The sequence below is a fragment of the Aspergillus costaricaensis genome (genome assembly GCF_003184835.1).
Source record: "Aspergillus costaricaensis CBS 115574 unplaced genomic scaffold BO79scaffold_2, whole genome shotgun sequence".
Taxonomy (NCBI): Eukaryota; Fungi; Ascomycota; class Eurotiomycetes; order Eurotiales; family Aspergillaceae; genus Aspergillus; species Aspergillus costaricensis.
Window position 1 is genome coordinate 1954669 of NW_020291802.1, and position 24153 is coordinate 1978821.

The window sequence follows — 24153 nt, forward strand, 5'->3', positions numbered from 1 at the left end:
CAAGTTCGCGGGGAGCTGCGGGGAGCTTCCAGCCCAACGCGGAGTTTCCAGCAAATAAGCATCCATCCGCCGACCGCTAACTGTTAATCGCCCCCCTCACTCTTTGGGATATTCACAACGCTCTCAGATCATATCATATGATTATATAAAATTATTCTCTATTGTGTGTTACCGCATTCTTCTAATCTGCAATTTATTTCGACTTCAAAGAAAAGACGATCAACGAAGGCGCATCTATGTGCAAATGGTGCCGCATGTGGCTCAAAGGGGGTATTACAACTGTAGAAAGTGAAAAAAAGGAGGACGCGCAGAGTCACGGGAAATCTATACGGTCGAAAGAGGAATCGGAGATGTGAGAAGCAGAGCAATGAGCAATATCGCCAAGGAAGATATCCACCGAGGATGCGCCGCAAATGCATGAATCAGAGTAGCCGGACCCATTTCGCTAAATGTTGAACCTCGCAAGGAAAGGAAACCGCAGTCGACTGCCGTTCTATCGGGCTGTCCGTGACGACGAATGAGCATAACGCTGGATACCCCGGCTCGACAGCATGGACGGGGTGGGGAGAACGAATGGCTCTGAAAGTGAGGCAGATGATCGACCGCCGACCCTTCCGACGGGCGGCATTGGAGGAGACGTATCGTATAGGTAACCCAGTGGCTGACCCATCCGGATCGCACTGAGCACGTCGGTGTAGCTCCCTCGCTCCCCGGCTTCCTTCAGCCACTGCTCCCAATCCTCGTCCAGTGACACGTCTGCCCCCTGCTCGCGGGCCGCGGTCGCCGCTATGAGGCGATGGTTCAGCTCGACTCCGCAGCTTTCCATTTCGTCGTCGCTTGAATCTTCCTCCTCCTTCTCTTCCACAATGCAATCGATCCCCCGGTCATCGATCAAGCTGCTGGTAGAGCGCACGGTCTCGAATGTCACCACCGGGTATTCCGGTTCTGGCAAGAATTCATCCTCTTCCTCCTCCGTCTCATCCTCGTAGTGGACCTCGATCGATGGGAGGGGAGAAGGAGAAGCGGGTCGAATATTGTCTGCCGTAGTATCGCGGACTTTGACTCCCTCTTCCTTCTCGTAACGCTCGCGAGCCGATTTGGTGCCCTCCCAGCGGCAGAGGGAAGAGATCTCAGTCTCCGTAAGACCGAGCTCGTCAAACGCCCGGAACAGTCTTCGGTGCCATGGAAAACGACCGAGCCTCATGCGGTGTGGACCATAGGAATAGTCAAGTCCCGGATACTGAGCCTCGGGGCAGTCAAGCGATCCATAGAATGTGGATGTTTCGACTCGAACTTCGGGGACCAGGTTGCGGGTAATATGTGCTGAGAATGTAGCCGGATCACTCGCGCGCGGGCGCGGAAATAATGTGCTGTGCACTATTTGGGCCAGTGAAGGCTTATGCATGGTGATGGTAATGGCGGTGTTGACAGTAAGAGTTGGAGACGGGGAGCGTTGATAAGGGACGGAGGTATGTAGTAGTATACCAAGGAGAAGTATAGAAACAACTCGGAAAGAAAGGGATGTTGATTAAAAGATGGGGGTGAAACTTGGAATGTGGAAAGGAGGGGAAGGGAATAAGTGAAGGCTAGTAACAATAAAATAAATGAGAGTTTGGTCGTTCAATAGCGGAAAGGCAAGGAATGAATCGAGGGCAGGAGATGCAAAAAAGGGACTGTGAATGCAAATAGATCTGGTTCCGGACGGGGGGCCGTTGGGGATCGTCGGGCAATAGTGGAAAACGGGGACGGGCTAGAAAAGGAGATATGCCGCGATGCAGTCGTCAGATCTCGCCACGGTTTCAGCCACGGCCCGCATTCAAATATGAATTAGTGAAACGGTCGTTAAGGCGGGTAGTTATGATTGCTTAAGGGGAAGGCCGACGCAGAAAAGGCATGCCTCCACCAGATCAACACATGGAAACCCGGTCCACACACGTGGGTTCAAATTGAAGATGAAGATGAGGGTGGGTATGGGACGCTGATGACGATGACCCCCAGACTCTATTTATCCTCCTTATCGGTTCGACTTTGGGATCGTTGGGCTCTTGGTGAGAGGTGTTGTAACACGCCAAATGTCTTGACTTCAGGTACCGTTAGGACCCAAAGCCTAATGCGTCAGTTCTTGTCACTTAAGAAGCCTAGTAAGAATGGCCCATGGTGATGACGATGATGATGATCGCTGTCGTCCGTAGGGCTGTTCCCGATCCAGGGAAAAGCAGGGAAAAGAAAGCGTTAGTGATGATTTCCAGAAAAGAAAATCAAGCCCGGGTTGGGAAAAGCGAAGGATGGAGGTGATCATGTTTATATATCAGGCCAGGAGTCTTTTGGTGCCAGTCGGGTGACACACACTGGGACAGACCGGACCACGCATGCAAATGACCAGCGCATAGGGGACGAACTGCGTGGAGTCGTGAGTTAGCCAACCTAAATCCGTGACAACAGGAGAGATCCATCGAAGGACGAGTTGTCCGCCTCTCCCAATAAAGTCGAGCCATGAATGGCACCGAAACCTGTGCTGGCGAGCGGGTCTTGACGCCCACTCGCCTCACAGTCATTGCCTGCAAGGCCACTTGGTCGCGGGCAGGGCTTTCTCTGCCCGTTGGCTTTCACGCCGGGGCCATGTAGGTACTTGCCCTGGAGAGCCCCGGATTATACCATGATAGGATCAGGACAATTTTTCTCACTCGTGGGAGGGAAGGCCTAGACAAGGGGGTGAGCAGCTGCCTGTTGATCCATCAGTAACGGGCCGCGGATGGGCTGGTCAGTGAGTTTCTTGGTGTGCAGAGAGATAGAAGGAAATCCTCTTGTCTGGCTGCTTAAGACTAGGGTCCGGGCAAGTGGCGGTAAGATTCAGTAGCAGTAGTACTTAGTAGATCGGGCAGGCACAGCAACCTCATCATCATCGTCATCCAATGGTGCCAATGAGAAAACAAATCATCTCCTCCGTCACACTTCGAGTTGTTTTCTACTTCAACCATCGAGTTGTTCACCGTTTCGTAATATTTCTCGGTCACGTGTATACACGCTCCCGATTGGGAAACCACGGTCACCACAACTGCCTCTTCTTTTTGCTATCTTCTCGTCTCTCTTTCCAACTCATCATCATTATTGTCATCGTCATCATTTCACATGCCGCTTTTGTCGACGGTACACTTCTATCGTCCCAGGAAGAATTAAGTTGCGTGCCGCTCCAGCCTCCGTCCATTGTGACGCAACCACGTCTAATTAATGTCGACCTTCGATGGGTTTGTCCGGGGTAGGTGTATACTTCCGATCCCTCGATAAGCTAAGTCTGCTCTCTAATGCACTGTAGAATTTCCCTCCATTCAGAGTAAGAACTTGGTAAACTCCCGATAGGTGAATATCAACTCTAAAAAAGTCATGCAGTTGACTACTTCCGCAAGAACCCAGACAGGCCGCCTCCGCTCGCCTGTTTTCTCAGCCATGTTCACAGTGACCATCTTCAAGGGCTGGAGTCATTTAGAACTCCGTTTATATACTGCTCTGCAGCGACTCGAGAGGTGCTTATCATTCTAAATCCTGCCGTAGCACAAGCTCATCTTCTCCCAGATGCTCCTGCGTATCGAAAAGTATCCTCATCGTATGAACTTTAGCAAAGGGATCCTAGAGTCCCGGAAGCTGCATTATAAGCATCTGTTTAAGCTTCTGGTATGTATCCTAAACCCGTTTCATTATAGTAAACTCACTGGCACAGAGGCCAATCCCGTTGAACACGCCAACGGAGCTGGATCTCACCCCACGGCTGTCAATCAGAGTCACTCTGTTCGATGCAAATCACTGCACAGGCGCAGTAATGTTTCTGATAGAGGGGAATGGAAAGGCTATACTGTATACTGGCGATATTCGCGGTATGTAGTCTCTTCACTAGCTTCCGCAAGCTTATTTCCCTGCTAATGGACTGTAGCTGAACCCTGGTGGGTTAACAGCATTATCCGGAATCCCGTTCTCGTCCCCTATACCCTGGGAATCAAGCAGCTAGACAACATATACATTGACAACACCTTTGCCCGTCCGTCGCATGTATGTCATACCTTTCCATCAAAGGCAGAGGGCTTGAAAGAACTTCTGAACAAAGTCCAAGCGTATCCAGACAGCACTACATTCTATCTTCGGGCTTGGACCTTTGGCTACGAAGAAGTCTGGATGGCACTGTCAGCTGCCCTCGATTCGAAGGTGCGTATTGTTTTCTACAACAACCAAGCTGTTGTGCTGATACAACCAGATCCACGTGGACCGATACCAAATGGATCTATACAGGTCACTAGCCGCACGCGGTGTGAACGACGCTCCTTTCCTCTGTGGATACGAACTCGGTAATCGGTTCGTTCCAGGCTGCCTTAGCGAGAATGAGAATTCCCGCATCCATAGCTGCGAGCCAGGCGTCCACTGCTCCGCGGCTGCGTCTCAAGACACCGTCCGCATCACGCCAATTGTGACCCGCACAAATGATGGCTCAGAGATGCCCGAGATCGGGGCTGGTGGGGGAGGCGGTGATCTATACCAAGTCCATGAACTCGAGCTCCCGGACCAGTCGGCACTGGAACAGTTAGAAAAGCTCTGTTCCGAGCGCATTCAAGATACTAGTGCACTCTCTCAGACGAGACAGGCTCTTACCGACGCGTTCCGATCAAAAACCAAAGCACTATCTCTTGACAACTACGGAATGAAAGAAGCACATGACTTGCCTCTAGAAGACCTCGTGGGCATACTGAGTCGTGGCCGTCCTGATGACGATACTACATCGAGCGAAATGAATCAGCACACACATCTACGAGACAGACAAGGCAAATCCCTCCCCAATAACATTGTACGTATTCATCATAAACCTCTGCCCTTAAATACTCTCTAACGTCCATAGCACTTCCCCTACTCCCGCCACTCCTCATACTCCGAATTGTGCCATCTCGTTTCCGCATTCAAGCCCAAAGATGTACACCCTTGCACAGTCGATCCTGTGAGCTGGGACGAGGAAGTATCCATGCAAACCCTATTCGGGCACCTCTGCAGCGCGAGTGGATTCGCCCACGACCAGCAGATGCGGGACCTAACAGCGAACGATCCAGAGATACGAGCAAGAAAACGAGCCCGCTACGAAGGTTCCTTTACAACACAGTCCAGCCAACAAACATCCAGCATGGTAGACAGCAGTATACCAGAACCATTCCAACCAAGCCACCCTCCACCCCCCGCAGCCATCTCTGATCTACTGTCCTCCTCAGACCGAATCCCCCTTCCATCGTCCCTTGAGCCAATCGAAGAGCCCACCCCAGTACCCACGAACCATCCTCTCGTCATCCCCACCCCATCCCCAGAAACCGCAAAGGCACGCCGCGACGAGATCCGCCGTGCCTGGCACATGCTCAACAACGCCGAGCCCTCCGAACGAGCACTCTACCAGCTCGACTCCCTCCCTTCCTCTTTGGCCGAGAAAGAATCTGAACTACCTAATTCTGAAATCGCTCCGACCCCGCATCCTCCACTAGACAACCCACCTCATACTACAATAACGGCCAAACACATCTCATCAATACAAACACAAACATCCTCTTCCATTATCAACACCAACCCAGACCCCCAACATTCACCAACATACATTCAGCCCTCAGCCACACCACCACACTCAGATGACAATGAGAACCAAACCCAAACTCAAACGAACAGCCAATCCAGCGAACCGCTCTCCTTAGCATCATCAACATTCGAGTCCCAGGAACAGGAGACAAGCATCGAGCAACAACGACAACAGGATGAAGAAAGTATAATACCCAATTATGACGGCACAGCAGACCATATCACTCCTCATTATCGTCATCGCCACCGACAGCAAAGTCTTCGACGATCGGTATCAGCCCAAATCCGCCGGGACGCATATCTAGCCGCGCGAGCAGATAGCTTTGAAGCGTGGGCGGCAGTTTCGCTCATATCAACCGGGGATAACCATACTGAAGAAGAGATTGAGCTCTGATTAGGTCAGTCATGCGGTCTACATACATATCATAATGCTTCATGTACTATAAGGAAATAAGAGAAATAAATGCAATTCATATCATGCATGGTTCATCACGTAAGTCAGGTCAGGTCAGGTTACTATATACAATCCTCCTTCCTTCCCTCCTTCCATCTCATGCATTAATCCTACCTATCCCCTTCAACCAACCCACCTAAAGCTTATCATAAAATATCGTAAGAAGAAAAGAAAAGAAAAGAAAAGTCTATACATAAGAAGAAAAGCAAACAACCCGAAACTTCCACCCGAAGAGATATCATGCTTAGTAAACGAAGTAATCCTGTGTCAGGGGCAAACTGCCTGCCGGTTCGGCATCGCAGAGCACACCATCCGCCTCGACACGGTAACTTTCCGGGTCGACGTGCATCTTGGGCATGATGTCGTTGAATTTCATGTCGGCTTTGCCGATGTTGCGGCAGTTTTTGACGGCTTCGACGCGTTTTTGCAGGTTGTAGGATTGGACCACTCCTGCGTCGAGGGAGGCTTGGGAGACGAAGGTGATGGAGGTGGAGGGGACGAGGGCCTGGATATTCTGGTTAGTGGTGAGGGATTAGATTGCGATTGTGGTGATGACTTACGCCGAATTGGGGACGCATGATGACGGGTTGGACGGTGGGAATGGATGCGTTGGGGTCACCCTGGTTTTCATTAGCATGTGCATTTTTTTTATTTACAGGAGGGGAGACGTACCATCACTGACACGGCGATCATGCCGCTCTTCACCACCTGTGTTGGCTTCACGCCAAAAGCGCTGGGCGTCCACAGGACGAGATCGGCGATCTTGCCGACCTCGATACTGCCGATCATATGGGACATACCCTGCGCAATGGCCGGGTTAATGGTGTACTTGCTGACGTAGCGCTTCACGCGGAAGTTGTCGGCACCGGTGCCTTCATCCTCGGGCAGCGGGCCGCGCTGCTCCTTGTTCTTGTGTGCGGTGTTCCATGTCCGCAGGATGACTTCACCGCAGCGACCCATAGCCTGGGAGTCGGAGGACATCATGCTAATAGCGCCAAGGTCGTGAAGAACATCTTCAGCCGCAATAGTTTCGGCACGGATACGAGACTCTGCGAAGGCGACATCCTCGGCAATGTTCTTGGACAGATGGTGGCAGACCATAAGCATGTCAAGATGTTCATCGAGGGTGTTGAGAGTAAAGGGACGGGTTGGGTTGGTACTACTGGGGAGGACGTTGGGGTGCTCCACGACCGAGATGATGTCCGGAGCGTGACCACCTCCGGCACCTTCGGTGTGGTAAGTGTGGATAGTGCGGTTCTTGAATGAATCAATGGTTTGCTCAACAAAACCGGATTCGTTCAGCGTGTCAGTGTGAATCATGCACTGGACGTCAAACTTGTCGCACAGGTCGAGGCAGCTGTCGATGGCGGCGGGCGTAGAACCCCAATCTTCGTGCAGCTTCAATCCGGCGGCACCAGCATAGATCTGCTCCTCGATGCTTACGCCACCGCAGTCGTTACCTTTACCGGTGATACCAACGTTGATAGGCAGACGGTCGCAGGCTTGGAGCATCTGGCGCATGTGAACGGGACCAGGCGTGCAAGTCGTGGCATTGGAGCCAGTCGAGGGACCGGTTCCTCCTCCCAAGAACGTTGTGATACCAGAGGCGAGCGCCTCATCCACCTGCTGGGGGCAAATGAAGTGGATATGAGTGTCGAAACCACCAGCTGTGACGATCTTGTTTTCACCTGCAATAACATCGGTGGAGGAGCCGATAGTCATGCCGGGGGTGACACCATCCATGATATCAGGGTTTCCAGCTTTACCGATACCCACAATGAGTCCATCCTTGATTCCAATATCAGCCTTGAAGATACCAGTCCAGTCGATGATCAGAGCGTTCGTGACAACGGTGTCCAGAGCATGCTCCGTAGACTTTTCCGAAGATTGGCCCATGCCATCTCGAATAGACTTGCCACCGCCGAATGTACACTCGTCTCCATAAGATGTGTAGTCCTTCTCAACACGAACCCAGAGGTTGGTCAGACCCAGACGCACGAGATCACCAGTAGTAGGGCCAAACATGCGCGCATAGGCCTCACGATCCATCGAGAATGGTGTAGGTACCAGCGCGCTATCGGCAGTAGGTTCGGGAACATGGGCGAAGTTCTGCACTTGCAGACGGGCCATGATCTCCTCGGCACGAGCAAGATCGACCTTGCCGGACGCGATGCAGTTACCTCCACGGATAACCTGGTGGCCTCCAATTTCCACGAGCGTAACCACCTTGGTGTCTCCGGGTTCGAATCGTACCGACGTACCAGCGGGAATGTCGAGTCGATATCCATAGGATCGAAGGCGGTCGAAGTGCAGCTGCGGGTTGGTTTCGATGAAGTGATAGTGCGAACCGACCTGGATAGGACGGTCACCCCTGCTCATTACCTTGAGCTTGATTCGCCTCCTTCCCTCGTTTAGGACGATACGTTCGTTCTTCACGGGTATTATGGCTCCGGGCGTCTTCTCGGGTTCGTAGTCATCCGGGTCGGGGTCGGGGAAGGCATCTGCCGGGGGAATGGGGAGGAAACTGCCGTAAAGAGCCTTTTCAAGGTCTCCATCGTCGCTACTGATAGGGTTGTGTACGGTCACGAGATAGGTACCGGTGGTGAATGTTCCTTCTACCTGTAATTCGTACAGGGTAGAAACGACGGAGGGGAGAACGTGCCGGCGACCCAGCATGCTCTTTCCGATAGACATGAGATCGGCTACGGAGTATTGTCCATCGCGGATCAGCTGTAATCGGGGAACAGGAGTTAACAGGGATGATCAAGATGATTTTCTCGGGGTAGTGGGCTGTTTACCTCCTGCAGGTTGGACGAGATCAACGCCTACCAAAGATCGTCAGTCATGTTTCCAGCAAATCACGATGCGCATGAAATGGAGCTAATATGCAACATACCGCAGCTTCGGCATGGTTGAGACGAATACCGCGAGCCAGTCGACGCTGAGCCAGGAAGCCCAGCTGAGAGATAACGAGCTTGTCAAGCTAGAGAGAAGAGCAGAAAGTCAGTCACTCCACCTAATTCGAGCAGTTTAGTGCGGCAAATGATGTCGCAGCATACCTCCTTGGGACTCAAATGCATGCTGGGCTGGCAGTGAAAATGCCCTTGACTTCGAAATCACAGACGTCCGCGCGGGACCAAGAATGAAGCAGCGGACCCAACCTCCGACGCAAGGCGGGTTTTCTGGGGGTGGAAGAGGTGGGCGGGCAACAATATGAGATGTCAGATAGCGAACGCGGACTTTGTTGTTATTTTGGAGAAGTTGACAGGCCAGAATGGACCAGGGACGCAGGCTCGGGAGAGGAATTTAAACGCCACGGCCGGGGGAGAAAAGGCGCGCCGGATCGGGAGGTAAAAGTGGAAAAGGTGGGGATATCCAGACATTCCATCTTTGGCATCCTCATACTTTCGCGAAACGAGCGATGCCTTTGCCCGATAAGCGGTCGGCAGCTGCTGATAAGCATGACATCGACCTATGGCAGCCCGGCTTGGACCAGGTGACTAACGGCTTGCAGTCAATCGGGAAACTTCGCTTGGAGTTTTGGAACTGAACATCGGCACTCGCCGGCCACTGCAGCCTCCACTTCTTTCCCCTTTCAGTCTAGTCGCTATCAGTTCGCTTCAGCCCAATATGTACCCCGGGGAATGATACCACCACCGTAACATCTATTTGAGCTAGTATCTACATTCTACATGCTGCTACTGGACTAGTCAATGTATAAGCTGTCATTTAGGTTGAAAACAAGCTTTTTCTTTTTCCTTTTTATTCCTTTTTTTTGTCTTCCATTCAAATTGAACTACCAATGACCCAGCCCCAACTGCATAACACCCCGCAAAGCGCAAAACAGTCAAGACGCCAACAGGCCCTAGGAACGTAAAAAAGATAACACAGCAACCCCAATAGCAATGGCTCCCAACAAATCAATCCGCAATATGCTACACACACAAAGAGTAGTCATATAAAGGGACAAAATTTACATCATGTAGCAACTACCAGTGGCAGTAGACAGGCGCCCAATTCCAATTTGAACACCATACCTTCTCCAGATCAAGATCACCAATCGCCTCATACTGGTCATACTTACTCCTCAGCACCGGCCTCGCTCTTGCGCTTCTTCTTGGTGGCGCGCTTGTTCTCGCCACCTGCAGCCTTGCGAGCAGGGGTCTCTTCCTGCTCCTTCTCCTTGCGAGCAGCAGCGCCACGCTTTTTCTTCTCGGGAGACTCCTTCTTCTTCTCGCTGGGGGTCGGTGCCTCCTTGGCAGCAGGCTTGCCCTCGCTGCGACGACGCTTGGTGCTGCGCGGGGGAGTGGGCTCCTTGACCGGCTCGGGAGAAGACTCCTCCTCGGACTCTTCCTCGGATTCCTGCTCCTCATCTTCAGACGCCTCGGTGGCCTCGGCGCCCTCAATACCCTGGTGCAGCTGGCTGGCAGCCTTGGCATCGTCTGAGTAAGGGAGGCCAGCCTTGTAGGCCTTCACCTTCTCCTTGTAGATGGCAAGGTTGTCCGCATACAGCTTCTTCCAGACCTGTGCGCGAATTAGCAACGGTGCTTTTCGTGATCAAAAGTGCAAGTCGACATACCTCCTTCTGGGGTTCAGGCATCTCAGCCCAACGGCGAGTACCCTCGTCAGAAACCTCCTTGGGCTTGGCATTGGGACCCAGCTCCTCAGCAATACGGGAGCGGTTGTGCTGCATGTAAAGGAAGAAGGGAGTCAAGGCGCGCTTGGGAGCGTTGGGGTCCGGGGGAGCACGCTTGCGCTTCTTCTTCTCGCCCACTTCGGACTTGGCGCCAGGGCTGGTAGCGCGCGCACCAAGCAGACCAGACTCATACAGGGAGCTGGTGATGCCGGTGATGCTGCTGATGTCCAGAGCAGTGGGGGTGCGACCCAGGACAGTGTCGGCATGGTTGAGGTAGGCCTTGGTCAGCTCAGAGACCGCGGCCGACAGTTGCACTAGGCTGGAGACAACCTGCGAATGAATTAGTGGGGCTTGTTGGGGAGCAGCATGGGCGACGGTGCGGATGCCGGAAGTGATGGTATGGATGGCAACGGTAGCACGGGAGATGGGCGCCACCAGCGCCGGGGCAGGCGCTGCTGATGGCGCCCGCTCTGGAGATGAGCGTCCGCGCCGGGCCATGGGGAGTGGAAAAGGCGTGGCGCGAAACCAAGGAAACGCGCGGTGCGATTACAGAAGCGAATAAGAGGGCAAACAATGGGAAATCAAAGCTGAAAAGCCAGCTGCAAAGGAAATAAAGCCAGAGAATTCAAATGCGAACACCCAAGGAATGGTACAAAGCTGGGTTGAGGGGGGAAATGAAAGCCAAAGGCGTCGCGCAGAGCCCGTCGGGGCGGCCTTTTGTTTACGGACGCGTGGTGGTGAATTTTGGGGGGGTGCGAGGCCAGCGCAGTGCCCGTCCACCGTAGCTTAAGGGAAGCAGTCGGCAGGCCGCGCGCGCGCGCCGGAGGGCAAAACGACGGAAAGAAAAGATACATCAGAAAACCAAAATTAACTTACACTGTCGCGAGTGCGGGTAAAATCTTCAACATTAACGGTGACAGTGTCATCCCTAGCCTTGGAATCTTCGCGGCGAGACATGATGGAATGAGCAGACGGCGGGGGGGGCGGGCAACCACACCGAAACGATTAATGGATGAGATATGGGGGGGGGCGGCGAACACAAGTAATGTTAAGGAAGAAGGGAAAGAGAAGGGAAGGGCGATGACGGGAAGAAAAGAAGATTTTTCGCTCGCTAGCGGGGTCCAGTTTAGCGGGACGAGGCCTCCTAAATACTGCCCCGTTCGCCGCTGGCCTCCCCTCGCTGTTTTGGGCTTAGGGAACTCTTCTTCTTTTTCTTCGGGCTGATCGTCCCTCCCTAATCATAGTGGCCTTTAGGGGGTCTGCCTTCCCTAAACCTGGGCTACTGTCCTCCCCCCTCCCAGTGTCTCTAGAGGGCCTTTCCCACTAATTCTCTCAGGGAGGAGGGGCCTTCCTGGTCTTTCCACTCTTCAGCTGCTGCTGCTGCTGCTGCTGCTGCTGCAGGGCCCCCCTTGGCACCCGGGCCTAACCTGTTAACCTGAGCAACCCCTCCTCCCACAAACCATCGCCCTGAAACTCGCTGAAACCCACTACTGTACTGTAGCCCGCCACCACCTGCCCATCTTCCCCCGAACCCTTCCGGCGCAAGCAAGCAAACAATCCCTTCCCCCTCTTTCAGAACCTATGTACCCAACCTTGACAATCCCATTGAAGAAACACCAATTTCAACAAGATAGATTTCAAAGATAGGTTAAAAATAACTGCACAATTGTCGCATAACATCGGACTATTCACAAAACTCATCAACAGCCATCCCAACACATATATATACCCAATCGCATCCCTGAAAATGTAGATGACAGACAGTACTTACTCCTCATGCTGGTCAGCCACCCCACACCCGGCGCATCCGCGTAGCTGCGCACCTACACAGTATCCATCCCACGCACCCTCCCCCAAACCCTGGCAAGTTACTTAGCAGCAACAAACGAGCCTACTGCTGTGGCTACCCCGCGTGCAGCCGCCGCACCAGCACTCTTCAATCTTCTTTTCCCCCAAGCAACGGGAAGAAATCTGCATCCTCATACAGCCTGCTGCTACTGTGTACTTATCTGCCATGATGATGATGACACGCGGGCGCGCATCTTATGATACATCATATTAGTATTATGTGAGTATTTATTTATGGTAATTAGGATAATTAGATGTTACTTCCTAGTCTTCTGACATATTTATGATCATCTTTTTGTTTCAATTCGTCTTGAGTAGATGTCTTAATAGTTGATCTCATTGCCAGTTGGGGTTTTGGAGATATATTTCAGTGACTAGGACGGCATGAATACTGTACTGAAGTTGATTTTCAATTCTTTGATTAAACAATAGTATATTACTAGTAGTAGCTCCAATCGCGATACTACTAAAATGCCAGAGATATATATCACTATCGAGACTCTGAGAAGTTATTATATTCATATCATTATAGGTAGTACTATTGATCATACAGGTGTGAAGGAAAAGGTTTCTTGAACATAGTAATCTCGTCAATGGCATTGCTCAAGTAAAGATGAAATAAGTAGTGATGTGTAACTGATCAATATTGTGCAGCGATTGATTCAGTACACAATGGTTTTATCATTCATTTGGTGTTTTGCTGGATTTCTTTCTTTGTTCTTGCGGGGCAGGGTCTTGTTTACTTTTCTGCGTAAGCGCATGGGACGCCTTGGTGCTTGTGCTTGTGCCTAGTAGGTCACCTGCTTATCGTGGTAGGGTACCTCGTAACCGTTGAAATATAATTCATGCATCGCGAGGTAGTATTTCCCTGTTGCACTCGGTTGCGTCGACAATTGGTTTGCTGAAGATTCCAGCTACCCTATGAATTTCATAATCTAAGTTTCCGCATGGCACAGATTAAATTTGTACCTGTAAAAAAAAGGGGCGCCGAGGGAGGGGTTGCTTACCCCCCCGGAGATACCTCTCTAGCGCTACTTGACAGATCAGGTGTGGCATTTATGTCTTGTAGAACACTGTTTGAATTTTTGTGTTTATCGCAAGTAGGTATACATTCTACACGCTCAAATCTTTCTAAAATGACATGGCATGTTCTTTCTTTCCTATCAATGATTCTATCACTCTTCATGTACACCCCGTCTAGAACTTGAAGACCTGCTCCTTAGAGTAGCCCAGCTCCTTCAGGATACCGGACAGCTCGCCCTGGTCCGTAGGGCTGTTCTTGGTGCCACTGATGGCCTTGTACATGCCGGGGGGACCGCAGACGAAGATCTTGATGTTCTCCTCCTTGGGCTCGGGGAGGACGGTCTTCAGGAGCTCCTTGTTGATGTAGCCCTTGCCGCCGGTCCACTCCTTGGGAGGGTTGTCCAGGACGTAGAAGGCACGGAAGCGGCGGGGGTAGGTGTTCTCGAGTTCCTCGAATTCCTTCTTCAGTAGGATGTCCTCCTCCTTGACGTTACCGAAGACCAGGGTAACCTTGGTCTGGTCCTCGGGGTTCTTGAAGATCTCACGGGCCAGCTGGTACATGGGGGTAATACCGGTACCACCAGCGATCAGGCAGATGTGGTTATGCTTGTTGGTCTCCCAGGGGTACTTGACAATGGGGCCCTTGAAGTCCAGACGCTGGCCGACGTTCATGCTGTGCAGGTGCTCGGACATGGGTCCGTTGGGGTAGACCTTGACGACAAGGTCGATGTAGCCGGGGGTTTCTGCGCCGAGTCAGTGAATGTCAAAAAGTGTTCGAGGCTGAATTGTGAGAGCATACCCTCATCGCTGGTGGGGGTGTAAGGGCGGATGACAGCCTTGGCGTCGGCGGGCTTGAACTTGGTCAGGAGGGCAGCTGCGCGTTCATGAGTAAGAAGTCCGGGTGGTTGTTTCAGAGCAAGGCAACATACAGGCAACCTGGAGGCCGGAGACAGCTTCCTTGTCCTCGAACTCGAAGCGCAGGCGCTTGGTGTTGTGGTTCAAGACCTCGATCTCGGACAGCTTCAGGTCAAACCATCCTTGGTCACCACCCTTGAAGACCTTGGGGCGGTCGACAACAGCGGGGGCCTCAGCGGTGGCCGAGTTGTAGCGGTAGAGACCGACAGCGACACCGGTGATACCAACGGCGGCGTAGATGGGGGCCAGGGAAGACTTGCCCTTGGGCGCTTCCGTGGAATACTTGCGGAAGCCCTGTGGTAAGCCGGAATTAGCACAAAATTCGGTCGTCGGTAGAGATCGGGAAGGGCGAAAAGGGTAGGAAAATAACAGCGCTCAGGTGAAGAGGGATGAAGCATACCTGCTTGAGGGGCTGAGCGCAGCGGAAAGCTTGACGAGCGAACATTTTGAATGAATGACAGACACCAATGCGTGCTCAATGGGTGGTGAGAGGAAGAGGGAAGGTCAAGGGAGCAAGAGCGGAGGGAAGAGGACCTTCGGCAAAGGTAATTACTACTAGTCTCAAGCTCCTCCCTCTCGGACTCCGAGACGCCGTTTCCGCACATGACGCAATGGGGCCGCTCGCGTGCCTGGCGTTTTACTAATTACAAACTGACATTTGATGAACATCTTCATTTTTTCTGTAACTATTGTCGATGGATAAAAGATTGAAAATGCTCTATGTTGGGGTGATACATTCAGCAGTTTGAACCACACACCCACCATAAGATCTCCCAGAATGGCCTCCCAGGCAGCCCGCTGGTCCGTCTTACTGGCCTCCCTTACAGAACATATACTACCTGCAATATGGCCGAGCGCCAGCGGATAAATTCATACCTGGAATCGAACCCAGTTTCTGTAGATACTTGACCGAATCCCTGCTTAGCTGTCTTTATTTCGAAAATGACAGTTTAGAACGCAAGAATAATTGCTGTACTGTGTATGTACGCCAAATGCCTAGCAGGATCTGTTGTCCACAAGCCGTCGTTCTACAGGCCAGATTGTCAAAGGTTGGAGGATAACGAAGTCATTGAGGCAATAAGCCATGATGTCAAGCGTGTTATATGTTTTCCCACTGCCACCCTTGACATCCGACGGATATACATGGCTAAACCCGAGCCAGCCAGAAACGCCACCGCGACTAGGTTTTGTCAGTCCCACAAATATGCCTATCATATTGGAACAAAAAATAACGTTCCGCATGCTAGGCTATATTTGCAGGTATTAGATAGGCTAAGCTGGCAAACAATCTGGGGAAGCATGAATAGGTGTTCGATTGTGCATACATAAATCGAAACCCCCAGATTGAGCGGTCCGGATGTATATTATGGTAAGTATTTCGATCCTCGTGGAATAGCAGGACCAGCACTACGCAGAGCGTTCTACGATGTCTACAGTACGCTATGCCCCGTCAAAGAATAAACAGAAACAATACCCCGGTATTTTTTGATATAACTTGAAAGGGTCGCTGCAGAGGACTTAAAGAGACATAAAAACCATCCGTCCCATTACCTGGGTTGAGGAAACACGCCCTGTCCGCGTGCTCCGTGTCCTTCGTGCATGCTATGGCCATAACATAGTCATTCATCCACACACTCCGATCACCCAAACCCAAAACGTCACATTTACGCGAAAGTAGAGGGACGAGAGTAAGCGAACACCTTCTTGCTGTTGGCAGCACGGTGGGGCAGGGGGAACTTGAGGTTCTTGGAGAGGAGCTGCTTGATGTAGGGGCGGCGGATGCTGTCGGCGTTCTCGATCTCAACAACCTTGAGGATCTGTAGGAACGTAGTTAGATCGCAATGTTCCTGGGTCAAAGAGGATAGGAATCTCAACGTACGTGGATGGAGCCGAAGCGGGCACGGTGACGGGCAGCCATGTCCTGGTAGAGAGCCTCAACAGCCTCGGTGCGGCTCATCTCACGGAACTCCTTGTACATGTTGTGGGTGCCGGAGCGGGAGTCGTAGCGGAGCCAGATACCGAAGTTCTTGACCTTGGTAGGGCGCTTCTCGCTGATCTATTGGAGGGAAAAAGACAGGCGTCAGCCAACACTGCCAACTTGTCGCTTCATGACGGCCACACATACCACATTGATGCTGACGATCTCACCGTTGGCCTTCTTGACCTTGCGGAGCTGGGTCAGGAAGTACCAGAACCGGGACTTAGCGACAACAGTGTTGGGCGCAAAGATGCGCATGCGGTACAGCTTGGGCGTGGGGTTAGCCTCGGTGGGCAGGTGACGCCCAATGACCTGGTACTCGGTGAGACGCCCTATGGATCCCAGTCAGCCATGTCCTCCCATCCGATGAGAACTGCCTCGTGCAATGGTTTCAGTCGTTGCGTATATTCCGTGCGAAACGTTGTTGACAGTTGTGCGAGTTGCCGATACTTCTGCGATTATTTCATGTGTGCGCCACGATATCGAAAATTTCGTCCTCCCATATCAGTCGTCCACAGTTGAATAATCCACCCATCATTCTTGTTCCCAATCGATTCCAATCCAATTCCAATCAAGATGTGTAATATCCGATGTCGCCGAGATAGAAAAATGCCGTAAAAAGTCGTTCAACGATCGCAGGGGGAACATCGCAATAACCGATTCACCATTGAAGACAATATAGGAATTCTGGGAAATTTCACTCACCCATCTGGTAAATTCAGTCAGTAACAATTTCAATATGTCGATGAGCAGATCAAAAAGGTAGGGCTTACTTTGATTGTTGACGCTGTAGTGGTTAGTCGACGAGAGGTGTGCCGGCTGCTGGACTCGTCGCGGAAAGGAGGATTTTTGGAACAGTTGATTGTGAGCTAGGTTTAGCCCTGCTTAGGGCTAAGCGACCGTGTGGCTTGGTCACCCACCTTACCTGTTTTGGAACACTAGCCACAGCCAAGGTGGCAGCAGTGATTAGATAACACGGATTCCCTGAGCGGCGCCGCAGTTTCCCCACCTTCCTCCGATCGCGTCCGCAGCTGGCTTCATGGACCTGGAACTCCTTCTGTCAGTGACGCCGATTGTTGGTCTCCGTGGCTCGGACGTACGATCGCCGTGAATGCATGTCCGCTGTTGAACCCTTCCCCTCCTTCCCCGCGACCTACCTCTACACTCTTGTAGTCATCAACCATGTCCAACATCTTCGATGATTTCAAGGAAGGCCAGAAGATCGGCTCTGGTGCCCGCCTGGCGGCATCTCTCTCCCCAGTCGCGACTGCGGAGTACCCCGACCGTCTGAAGTCATTCTACTACTTTTCTAACGCCGTACATGTTTCCGCCGACCTCCGATACTCGCTCTTTCAAGCAAATGGCCTGAAGCTTCCCAAGCAAGAACAGAACTCGTGGGTCGACATCTTTACCGCTTATTGGAAAGCCGTGGGGGAGATTGTTCGATTCGACGACTCCCCCAGACATGCTAGCTGGGTGAAAGTATTCGATGCGTGGAAGGATACGGCAAATCAATTGATTAGGGGCTACTCAACAGGCAGTCTGCAAGCCTGGACGGTGCCATGCTTGTACTCTGTCGGAAGATATTTGCGGGCCTTCGCCATGAAGGCTGATGCTGAGCTTTCTGCCCAAGACTCCGTCACTTTCGACGATCGCTTTCAAGATGATGCGACGGATGCCAAGAATCCAAAGCTGGAGGAAGCTACACGGGTGCTCAACAGGATGTTTACTTTGTGTCTAAGTGACCGGTAAGCTATATTCGGAAGTGTTGTGGATATACCATGCTAAGGTTGTTTAGGGCACCAATCGAGGAATCGCGAAAATGGGGCATCTACGACACTACAAACCTGCTGTTCAAGACATACTTCAAACTCAACACCGTTGGCCTCTCCAAGAACTTGCTGCGTGCCCTCAATGCCTCGTCTGCCGACCTTCCCAGCTTGGACGCCTTTCCCAAGTCTCACATCGTCACCTTTGAGTACTACGTCGGTGTAATACACTTTCTGGATGAGAATTATGCGGAAGTATGTGCTTCAGTCACCTATTTTGGGTTCTGTTGCTAATAGCTGGGCTTATTAGGCTGAAGAGCATCTGTCGTACGCATGGAGGATGTGCAACAAATCTGCGACGAAGAATAGAGAGTCAGTACTGTACATGTCGTCTTCGTGCTACATTGCTGACTACTTCCAGGTTGATTCTCACCTACCTCGTTCCCTGCCATCTTGTCACCACACACACTTTGCCCAGCAAAAAGCTTCTTGCACCGTTCCCTCGTGTAGAGAAGCTCTTCCGTCCATTGTGCGACTGTATCAAAAAGGGAGACCTGCGCGGGTTTGATGCCGCGATGACAGCCGGAGAGGAAGAATTCGTCAAGAGGCGCATATACTTACCCCTGGAAAGGGGACGCGATATCGCTCTACGGAACCTCTTCCGCAAGGTCTTCATCGCCGGTGGATTCGATGAACCCAAGGAAGGACAGCCTCCTATTCGTCGCACACGGGTTCCCGTTGCCGAGTTCGCAGCGGCGTTAAGGATCGGTACTCATGCTGACGATCGGTCCCGCGTAGACATTGATGAGGTTGAGTGTCTGCTGTCAAACCTTATCTACAAGGTGCGCATTGAGATGCCCGTAAGCCATCGAAACGTTGAGCTGACAAGAGTTGTAGGGATTGATGAAAGGATACATTGCCCGTGAACGCGGCATGGTTGTATTGAGCAAAGGTGGCACCGCATTCCCTGGAACGGGGGTTTAGCTCTGCTATCATCCGTCATCGCATCTTCGATGACAGCCTATCACACTTATCGAACAGTATCGGGTCACCAGTATACCATCGCCCGAAGGGCATTACCCGAGAGCCTTCAAGAATACGGCTTTGGCAGGGACGTCTGCATCGCTTGCCAGCCTGTATTACATGCGCTACAACAGGCCTTTGAGCAGCTCCCATGCAGCATGTATATCATAGATGACCGCTTACAGGACCCATACCTCCAACAGCGCTGGTACATGAATGGACGGTATGCCCCGCAGTTACGCAAGTCGTACAGTTAGTGCTGGTGACATACTACCTCAACTGCCTGGTTCAAGCTGAAAACGCTGTAATCTATACCATGATAGACCGATTATAAATACCACATGACCTCATGACAGATACAATCTCGCATTTCTGTATAAATCCCCATAACAGACACATTACTATACAAACATCGCATCAAGCAATACATAGCATATACCACCAATCCATCCCAACACAACAATCCCATCCCCCCCCGGTACATTATAGTAAGTAGAACAATCCGCCCAAACCAGCCGGGCTGCATATATCACTAACACGTCCCTTCACCCCTCGCCGCCTCCTCAAGATCATCCTATAGTGAACCACCCACATTAGCCCTCCGCACACACACACCCTTTCACATTACAAAAGGGAAATCAGAACTCACCATATGATTACACATCGCCACAAACAAATCAAAAAACAACTTCCCCCCACGTTCCATCTCCATCTGCATCGTCCCACTCCGCTTGAACGTTCCCCGACTGCGTATAATCAGCGCCAGATAATGCGCCCGCAGCTTACTCTCCGTATCCGGCGTGTGCATGTACGCATACCGCGCACTGCTCAGGATAATATGGCAGGGGATGTTAGAATGGAGGCCTTGCTTTTTCAACGAGAGGCGTTTGAGATGCTCGAGGGAGTATTTTTCGGCTGCGCAGCTATATAGTACAGTTTCTTGTGTTAGTATGGGATGGGGGTTTACAGGTAATTTGTCTGGGGAGGAAAGGGGTTGACAGGACATACTATACTGCGGTGTCGCGGAGGATTTCTGCTCCTACGGCTGGGTGGAAGATGATGGCGCTGGGGTCGGTGGTGTCTTTGGTATTAGTGGTAGTATTATTTCTGGTATTAGGAGTGGAGGATGAGGTGGAGGGGGTTGTTGTTTCCAAGTCCCATGTGTTGGTGGATTTGTCGTGGCGGAGACGGGGGTAGTAGTCGCCGCGGTAGAGGTATTCGAGGACGCAGGAGAAGATTTCGGGTTGTTCGTCGGGGAGGTCGATTGTTTTCATGGATTTGGTAGGGCTGGGTGAGGAGGAAGGGGAAGAAGAGGGGGAGGAAGAAGAGGAGGTGTCATTGTTGGGAGGATTGCAGAGGGCTGCGAAGTAGGGCGAGACGCAGAGGATGTCTTTGTGTGCGGCGAAGAGGCGTTTGGTTGGGCCGATGGTGAGGGTTATTACGCCGTGGGAGAGGGAGGAGTTGCTATTTGGTGGAATTGGGGTCTTATGGTTAGTGGGTGCTTTTGATTTTTTACTGAGATAGGATGGGGAGAGAGAGGGGTGTAAGAACCTTCCATCTGGGGGTGTGTCGGGGGTGTGTCTGCTGCGATGGAGACGTCGTGATGCGACGACTGATTGTTCGCGAGATCGCGGTTTGGCCTTGCCGGCTCGGTATCTGGAGGAGAAGCTATCTGGGTGGTGGGAATGTAGGCGTTTTGTGGAGAGGATTCTGGGGCTAGGGCGATGGAGGCCCTGCTGTTGCTGTGGTTGTTGCTGTTGGGATAGCATTGTGAGGGAAGGGATTTGGGGGGGAAATGGGATGGAATAGTAGCTGGGGAGAAAGAAATTGACCCTGGAGATGGAAATCAGGGGGTCCTTGAGATTATAAAACTACTAGTAGTAGTACTGTAGGATACTAGGTGGTAGAAAGAGATGGTAAGAACTGGACAGATACATGTATGTTTGACCTCTCCTATTTGGAGTGCCTTCTTTGTCTCTGGAAAGGGGGTTGCTGAACCACAAGCACAGGCCATCCTTTACTCCTCGCAGAGGAAGGGGAACGAGGGAAAAGTCCTCGGCCCTTTTATCTCCAGATCCTGGTCAAATTTGACGCATTATAGATCAACTCGACCAGGATGCATGTTTCTCTCTGTGCAGGAGGGGACATGGAGAGGGGAAGAGCAGTGAACGCGTAACGGCAGGTACTGCTAGTAATGGACGCGTAAAGTGGTTTTTTGTGCATCGCCAAATGATCGCGCAGTCACGGGAGAGCCATTGACCAATGATGGCTTCAAGGGGGGAGATTGGGAGGTGGAGACTTGGAGACGCCAGAGCGAATCAGCCCGGCATTCTTCGTTCCGTCCACACCCGCGATCGGCGCAGAGATTCGATGCATCCAAGTTTGTGGATAGCTATGGTTGTATGGCCAGTGGGGACAGGGTTCTTCCTGGTCATTACTACTCGTTGACTAAACGCAAAAGTATGGCCCGTCGTGTCCAGTTGGTGCGGATGGGCGGATTCCACCATCCGTGACTCATGGGTCCATCTAGGAATCATTTGTCTGTCATACCGTCGGACCGGTTGCATCAACAGCCGCTCCTTGAGAATACACATGACACCGTAAGGCAGAAAAGTTTCGCCTGCAGGGACCCGCTTGCATCTCCTGAAGACAGCCTTTCACTGTGGGATGGTTAGTCTTGTCCTTTCTAGGCTGGAAGGCGTTTAACCTTCGAAGTTGATAGCTCAGATTCCTACCCCGCCGACACAGTGGGCGATAAAACGCTGATAATATTATATCCTTTCAAGCATAGTAACGAAACGTTGCGTTATGTACAACCATGTACAACCCAGGTCCTGAGCCTGCCCAACCCATGTACGCCCATACCATAACGCCTGCTTGCAAATTGTGTAACCGACGCCCATTGCGGTGTGGAGATGTGCCTGCACTTATGTCCGCTATATCTGCTGAACTGACCCTGTCGGTTCAACTAGAGGAATACCTTTCTCGCCTCCCGCGGATGACTCTCACTCGGGCAGTAAGGGCACTTGAATCGGCTACCCTTGCACAACCGTTTGAGTGACTCCTCCGCGATTACATGCCCACAGGGCATCATCATGGGAGGATTCTCATCCGTGGTTTGCTCCTTTGATACGGGACATACAAAGATAGAATGGAAGAGATACGACGGGGGTAGCGGGATCTCGACCTATTTAGTGCACCAGTCAGCTCATGAAACGTCAGACATATGCGCATCAACTTGACTTACCGGGAGCTCGTTCTCCGTGGTCCATTCGGTTCGTTTGGCTTTCATGATAGTCTGTAACTTCAACAGCGTCGGCAGCGCAATGGCACCGGCAGTAGCAGCAACATATAGGGGCGAATCTGCCGACAATCCGAGTAGCGAGCAAAACTCTCGCGTGAATGAGTGTGCCACATCGGACCATGCCGACGGGTTGTTGAAGATATGGTTGTACGGGGAGTCTCGCAGATTGGGGCAAAAGGCCATTGCACCCATGAGCTGCTGGACCTCGCGCAGATACCTGGGCAAGAATGTGTGGAATTCACGCCTGCCATATTCCAAAGCTGCCTGCCGCCCACCCGGACTGGGTCCTTGCTGATGTTGTCCGCCGTAGAAAAGCCAAACGAATTGCAGCCTGCACAATTCAAACTCAAGGTTACTACCTCTCGCCTCCAAAGCCTCCTTGTTCTCCCTGGACCACTGTATTGCCGGCAGCAGGTTGTTGTTTTCCTTCAGCTCATGAAGGATGTGGTACATGGTGTGGAACTGTTGCCGCACTTCGCCCGGCGGAACTTCGTCGAGATCTAAGAGCGAGGCCGCATCGTCTATAGACCCAATATCTCCTTCTTGTTGCTTCTTGATCGCTTTCTTTTGTGCCATTTCGTTCAGGAACTCTGATGCAACGGAAAACTGCCCTTCTCGGAGAAGGTGCATAGCGATAGCTCTGTTGATAAGGTGTTCTTGGGAGGAAAGGACATCATGTTCGGTGCTCGGCAAAGGCCGGTCTTTGAATAACTGCGACAGTGAAGTAGTTAACATATGCCATTCACCATAGGAGCCGGACGCGTGCTACCTTATCTAACGACTTGGAGTATTTGTTGAGACCACTGTGTGTTTCCTTAAGACTATCATTGATGGAATCGAAAGACGATTTGACGGGATTCTGGAGCTTAGCCAGTGTAATGGATGCTTGACTGGGATCTGGGATTGTCCGCGTGATCAGTATAGTTCCAGGATCAAGGCCCGCGCAACGTCCGACGAGGCACACGCACCTGCAGCAATTGCATCTCGTGCCGACTGAAGCAAATCTATGGTAGACTGCACATTCTTGATACCTTGACCGGCTTTGATCTTCTTGGAAAGCCGGTCGTGCTCTTTCTGCACCAGCTCCATGACGGGGCAGACGGGGAAAGCGGTGTCCGACAGTTACCGCACCTTCACTAGGCAATCGTTGCAGCCATATGTAGGTGATTCTGATGGTTGAGCTGCTCACCGCAAGATCTGAAATAAGAATGTGAAGCTCGACAACGAAAATGTGAGGGAAATAGTAGAATAGAATAGAGTCGCCTTCTTCTCCAGGTCATCGGAGCATATGGGCAGGTGAGGAGGAGAACGGAGCGGCAACCAGCCCAATTACGACATGAACCATCACGTGCATCTATCCGGGTGCCCCGCCCGCAGCCCGTTTGCAGTCAACTTTGCCCAATGACATGATCTAGATCACTCCAATGCAATCTATAACTGATTGCTGTCTACTAAATAAAGGTCATTCGTGAATCCTAGTTTCCCTCTTAAGACGCTAAGATTCTGGCTGTCACTGAACTTCAATAGTGATTTGAATAATGAACTCGCAATGAGTACGGCCTCGGATTTCCAGTCACACTCTGGAATTGCTTTTCCCCTCACTAATGCAGT

The 24153-nt window shown here is 51.7% G+C and overlaps 9 protein-coding genes across 9 annotated transcripts; 2 read left to right on the forward strand and 7 right to left on the reverse strand.

Annotated features, from left to right (window-relative positions):
- Nucleotides 1-118: 118 nt before the first annotated feature.
- BO79DRAFT_28009 (uncharacterized protein) lies at nucleotides 119-1693 on the reverse strand. Its single transcript, XM_025688024.1, has one exon. The coding sequence runs from the start codon at nucleotides 1403-1405 to the stop codon at nucleotides 494-496; it is 912 nt and encodes a 303-aa protein (XP_025544818.1). The 5' UTR covers nucleotides 1406-1693; the 3' UTR covers nucleotides 119-493.
- Nucleotides 1694-3092: 1399 nt separating this feature from the next.
- On the forward strand, nucleotides 3093-5986 carry BO79DRAFT_186879 (putative DNA repair protein; the record flags this gene model as incomplete). The annotated part of the gene is made up of 8 exons (XM_025680501.1): nucleotides 3093-3256; nucleotides 3314-3331; nucleotides 3388-3521; nucleotides 3571-3669; nucleotides 3716-3869; nucleotides 3926-4194; nucleotides 4244-4828; nucleotides 4880-5986. Exons 1-8 carry the CDS (start codon nucleotides 3229-3231, stop codon nucleotides 5984-5986), a joined length of 2394 nt encoding a protein of 797 aa, XP_025544819.1. The 5' UTR covers nucleotides 3093-3228.
- Nucleotides 5987-6076: 90 nt separating this feature from the next.
- Nucleotides 6077-9362, reverse strand: BO79DRAFT_165124 (urease Ure). Its single transcript, XM_025679238.1, has 6 exons — nucleotides 9106-9362; nucleotides 8943-9029; nucleotides 8845-8871; nucleotides 6719-8776; nucleotides 6607-6666; nucleotides 6077-6551 (listed from the first exon to the last, which is right to left on the reverse strand). Exons 1-6 carry the CDS (start codon nucleotides 9124-9126, stop codon nucleotides 6291-6293), a joined length of 2514 nt encoding a protein of 837 aa, XP_025544820.1. The 5' UTR covers nucleotides 9127-9362; the 3' UTR covers nucleotides 6077-6290.
- Nucleotides 9363-9871: 509 nt separating this feature from the next.
- Nucleotides 9872-11775, reverse strand: BO79DRAFT_206746 (HMG-box). The gene is made up of 3 exons (XM_025682037.1): nucleotides 11559-11775; nucleotides 10626-11012; nucleotides 9872-10570 (listed from the first exon to the last, which is right to left on the reverse strand). The coding sequence occupies exons 1-3, from the start codon at nucleotides 11637-11639 to the stop codon at nucleotides 10127-10129; spliced, it is 912 nt and encodes a 303-aa protein (XP_025544821.1). The 5' UTR covers nucleotides 11640-11775; the 3' UTR covers nucleotides 9872-10126.
- Nucleotides 11776-13597: 1822 nt separating this feature from the next.
- BO79DRAFT_165131 (cytochrome b5 reductase family protein) lies at nucleotides 13598-14959 on the reverse strand. The gene is made up of 4 exons (XM_025679239.1): nucleotides 14869-14959; nucleotides 14483-14762; nucleotides 14353-14427; nucleotides 13598-14296 (listed from the first exon to the last, which is right to left on the reverse strand). Exons 1-4 carry the CDS (start codon nucleotides 14911-14913, stop codon nucleotides 13728-13730), a joined length of 969 nt encoding a protein of 322 aa, XP_025544822.1. The 5' UTR covers nucleotides 14914-14959; the 3' UTR covers nucleotides 13598-13727.
- A 968-nt stretch (nucleotides 14960-15927) lies between these two features.
- Nucleotides 15928-17230, reverse strand: BO79DRAFT_242533 (60S ribosomal protein eL20). The gene is made up of 5 exons (XM_025685220.1): nucleotides 17220-17230; nucleotides 17152-17155; nucleotides 16594-16778; nucleotides 16348-16524; nucleotides 15928-16285 (listed from the first exon to the last, which is right to left on the reverse strand). Exons 2-5 carry the CDS (start codon nucleotides 17153-17155, stop codon nucleotides 16133-16135), a joined length of 519 nt encoding a protein of 172 aa, XP_025544823.1. The 5' UTR covers nucleotides 17220-17230; the 3' UTR covers nucleotides 15928-16132.
- A 283-nt stretch (nucleotides 17231-17513) lies between these two features.
- Nucleotides 17514-19570, forward strand: csn12. Its single transcript, XM_025680502.1, has 5 exons — nucleotides 17514-18194; nucleotides 18245-18470; nucleotides 18526-18587; nucleotides 18637-19057; nucleotides 19113-19570. The coding sequence occupies exons 1-5, from the start codon at nucleotides 17629-17631 to the stop codon at nucleotides 19197-19199; spliced, it is 1362 nt and encodes a 453-aa protein (XP_025544824.1). The 5' UTR covers nucleotides 17514-17628; the 3' UTR covers nucleotides 19200-19570.
- Nucleotides 19571-19770: 200 nt separating this feature from the next.
- BO79DRAFT_165137 (BTB/POZ domain-containing protein) lies at nucleotides 19771-21007 on the reverse strand (the record flags this gene model as incomplete). Its single annotated transcript, XM_025679240.1, has 4 exons — nucleotides 19771-19812; nucleotides 19888-20161; nucleotides 20247-20702; nucleotides 20790-21007. 4 exons carry the CDS (start codon nucleotides 21005-21007, stop codon nucleotides 19771-19773), a joined length of 990 nt encoding a protein of 329 aa, XP_025544825.1.
- Nucleotides 21008-22013: 1006 nt separating this feature from the next.
- BO79DRAFT_186897 (ubiquitin-protein ligase RMD5) lies at nucleotides 22014-23812 on the reverse strand. The gene is made up of 4 exons (XM_025680503.1): nucleotides 23511-23812; nucleotides 23312-23439; nucleotides 22486-23253; nucleotides 22014-22425 (listed from the first exon to the last, which is right to left on the reverse strand). The coding sequence occupies exons 1-4, from the start codon at nucleotides 23629-23631 to the stop codon at nucleotides 22207-22209; spliced, it is 1236 nt and encodes a 411-aa protein (XP_025544826.1). The 5' UTR covers nucleotides 23632-23812; the 3' UTR covers nucleotides 22014-22206.
- Between the last annotated feature and the right edge of the window lie 341 nt (nucleotides 23813-24153).

What these genes read in the sequence shown, in the direction of transcription:
- BO79DRAFT_206746 (XM_025682037.1), bottom strand. Translation starts at nt 11,639, where the DNA reads ATGTCTCGCCGCGAAGATTCCAAGGCTAGGGATGACACTGTCACCGTT. An exon ending in TTACCCGCACTCGCGACAGT is followed by an intron (nt 11,013 to 11,558) that starts GTAAGTTAATTT and finishes ATTCATTCGCAG; the next exon opens with GTTGTCTCCAGCCTAGTGCA. An exon ending in TGCCTGAACCCCAGAAGGAG is followed by an intron (nt 10,571 to 10,625) that starts GTATGTCGACTT and finishes ATTCGCGCACAG; the next exon opens with GTCTGGAAGAAGCTGTATGC.
- BO79DRAFT_242533 (XM_025685220.1), bottom strand. An exon ending in AGATCGTCAGCATCAATGTG is followed by an intron (nt 16,525 to 16,593) that starts GTATGTGTGGCC and finishes TCCCTCCAATAG; the next exon opens with ATCAGCGAGAAGCGCCCTAC. An exon ending in CCCGCTTCGGCTCCATCCAC is followed by an intron (nt 16,286 to 16,347) that starts GTACGTTGAGAT and finishes ACGTTCCTACAG; the next exon opens with ATCCTCAAGGTTGTTGAGAT.
- BO79DRAFT_165124 (XM_025679238.1), bottom strand. Translation starts at nt 9,126, where the DNA reads ATGCATTTGAGTCCCAAGGAG. An exon ending in TGCATTTGAGTCCCAAGGAG is followed by an intron (nt 9,030 to 9,105) that starts GTATGCTGCGAC and finishes TCTTCTCTCTAG; the next exon opens with CTTGACAAGCTCGTTATCTC. An exon ending in TGATCGCCGTGTCAGTGATG is followed by an intron (nt 6,667 to 6,718) that starts GTACGTCTCCCC and finishes AATGAAAACCAG; the next exon opens with GGTGACCCCAACGCATCCAT.
- BO79DRAFT_186897 (XM_025680503.1), bottom strand. Translation starts at nt 23,631, where the DNA reads ATGGAGCTGGTGCAGAAAGAGCACGACCGGCTTTCCAAGAAGATCAAA. An exon ending in ACTCCAAGTCGTTAGATAAG is followed by an intron (nt 23,254 to 23,311) that starts GTAGCACGCGTC and finishes TCACTGTCGCAG; the next exon opens with TTATTCAAAGACCGGCCTTT. An exon ending in CCACGGAGAACGAGCTCCCG is followed by an intron (nt 22,426 to 22,485) that starts GTAAGTCAAGTT and finishes TGCACTAAATAG; the next exon opens with GTCGAGATCCCGCTACCCCC.
- BO79DRAFT_165131 (XM_025679239.1), bottom strand. Translation starts at nt 14,913, where the DNA reads ATGTTCGCTCGTCAAGCTTTCCGCTGCGCTCAGCCCCTCAAGCAG. An exon ending in GCGCTCAGCCCCTCAAGCAG is followed by an intron (nt 14,763 to 14,868) that starts GTATGCTTCATC and finishes GGCTTACCACAG; the next exon opens with GGCTTCCGCAAGTATTCCAC. An exon ending in CACCCCCACCAGCGATGAGG is followed by an intron (nt 14,297 to 14,352) that starts GTATGCTCTCAC and finishes GACTCGGCGCAG; the next exon opens with AAACCCCCGGCTACATCGAC.
- BO79DRAFT_28009 (XM_025688024.1), bottom strand. Translation starts at nt 1,405, where the DNA reads ATGCATAAGCCTTCACTGGCCCAAATAGTGCACAGCACATTATTTCCG.
- csn12 (XM_025680502.1), top strand. Translation starts at nt 17,629, where the DNA reads ATGTCCAACATCTTCGATGATTTCAAGGAAGGCCAGAAGATCGGCTCT. An exon ending in ACTTTGTGTCTAAGTGACCG is followed by an intron (nt 18,195 to 18,244) that starts GTAAGCTATATT and finishes AAGGTTGTTTAG; the next exon opens with GGCACCAATCGAGGAATCGC. An exon ending in TCTGCGACGAAGAATAGAGA is followed by an intron (nt 18,588 to 18,636) that starts GTCAGTACTGTA and finishes GACTACTTCCAG; the next exon opens with GTTGATTCTCACCTACCTCG.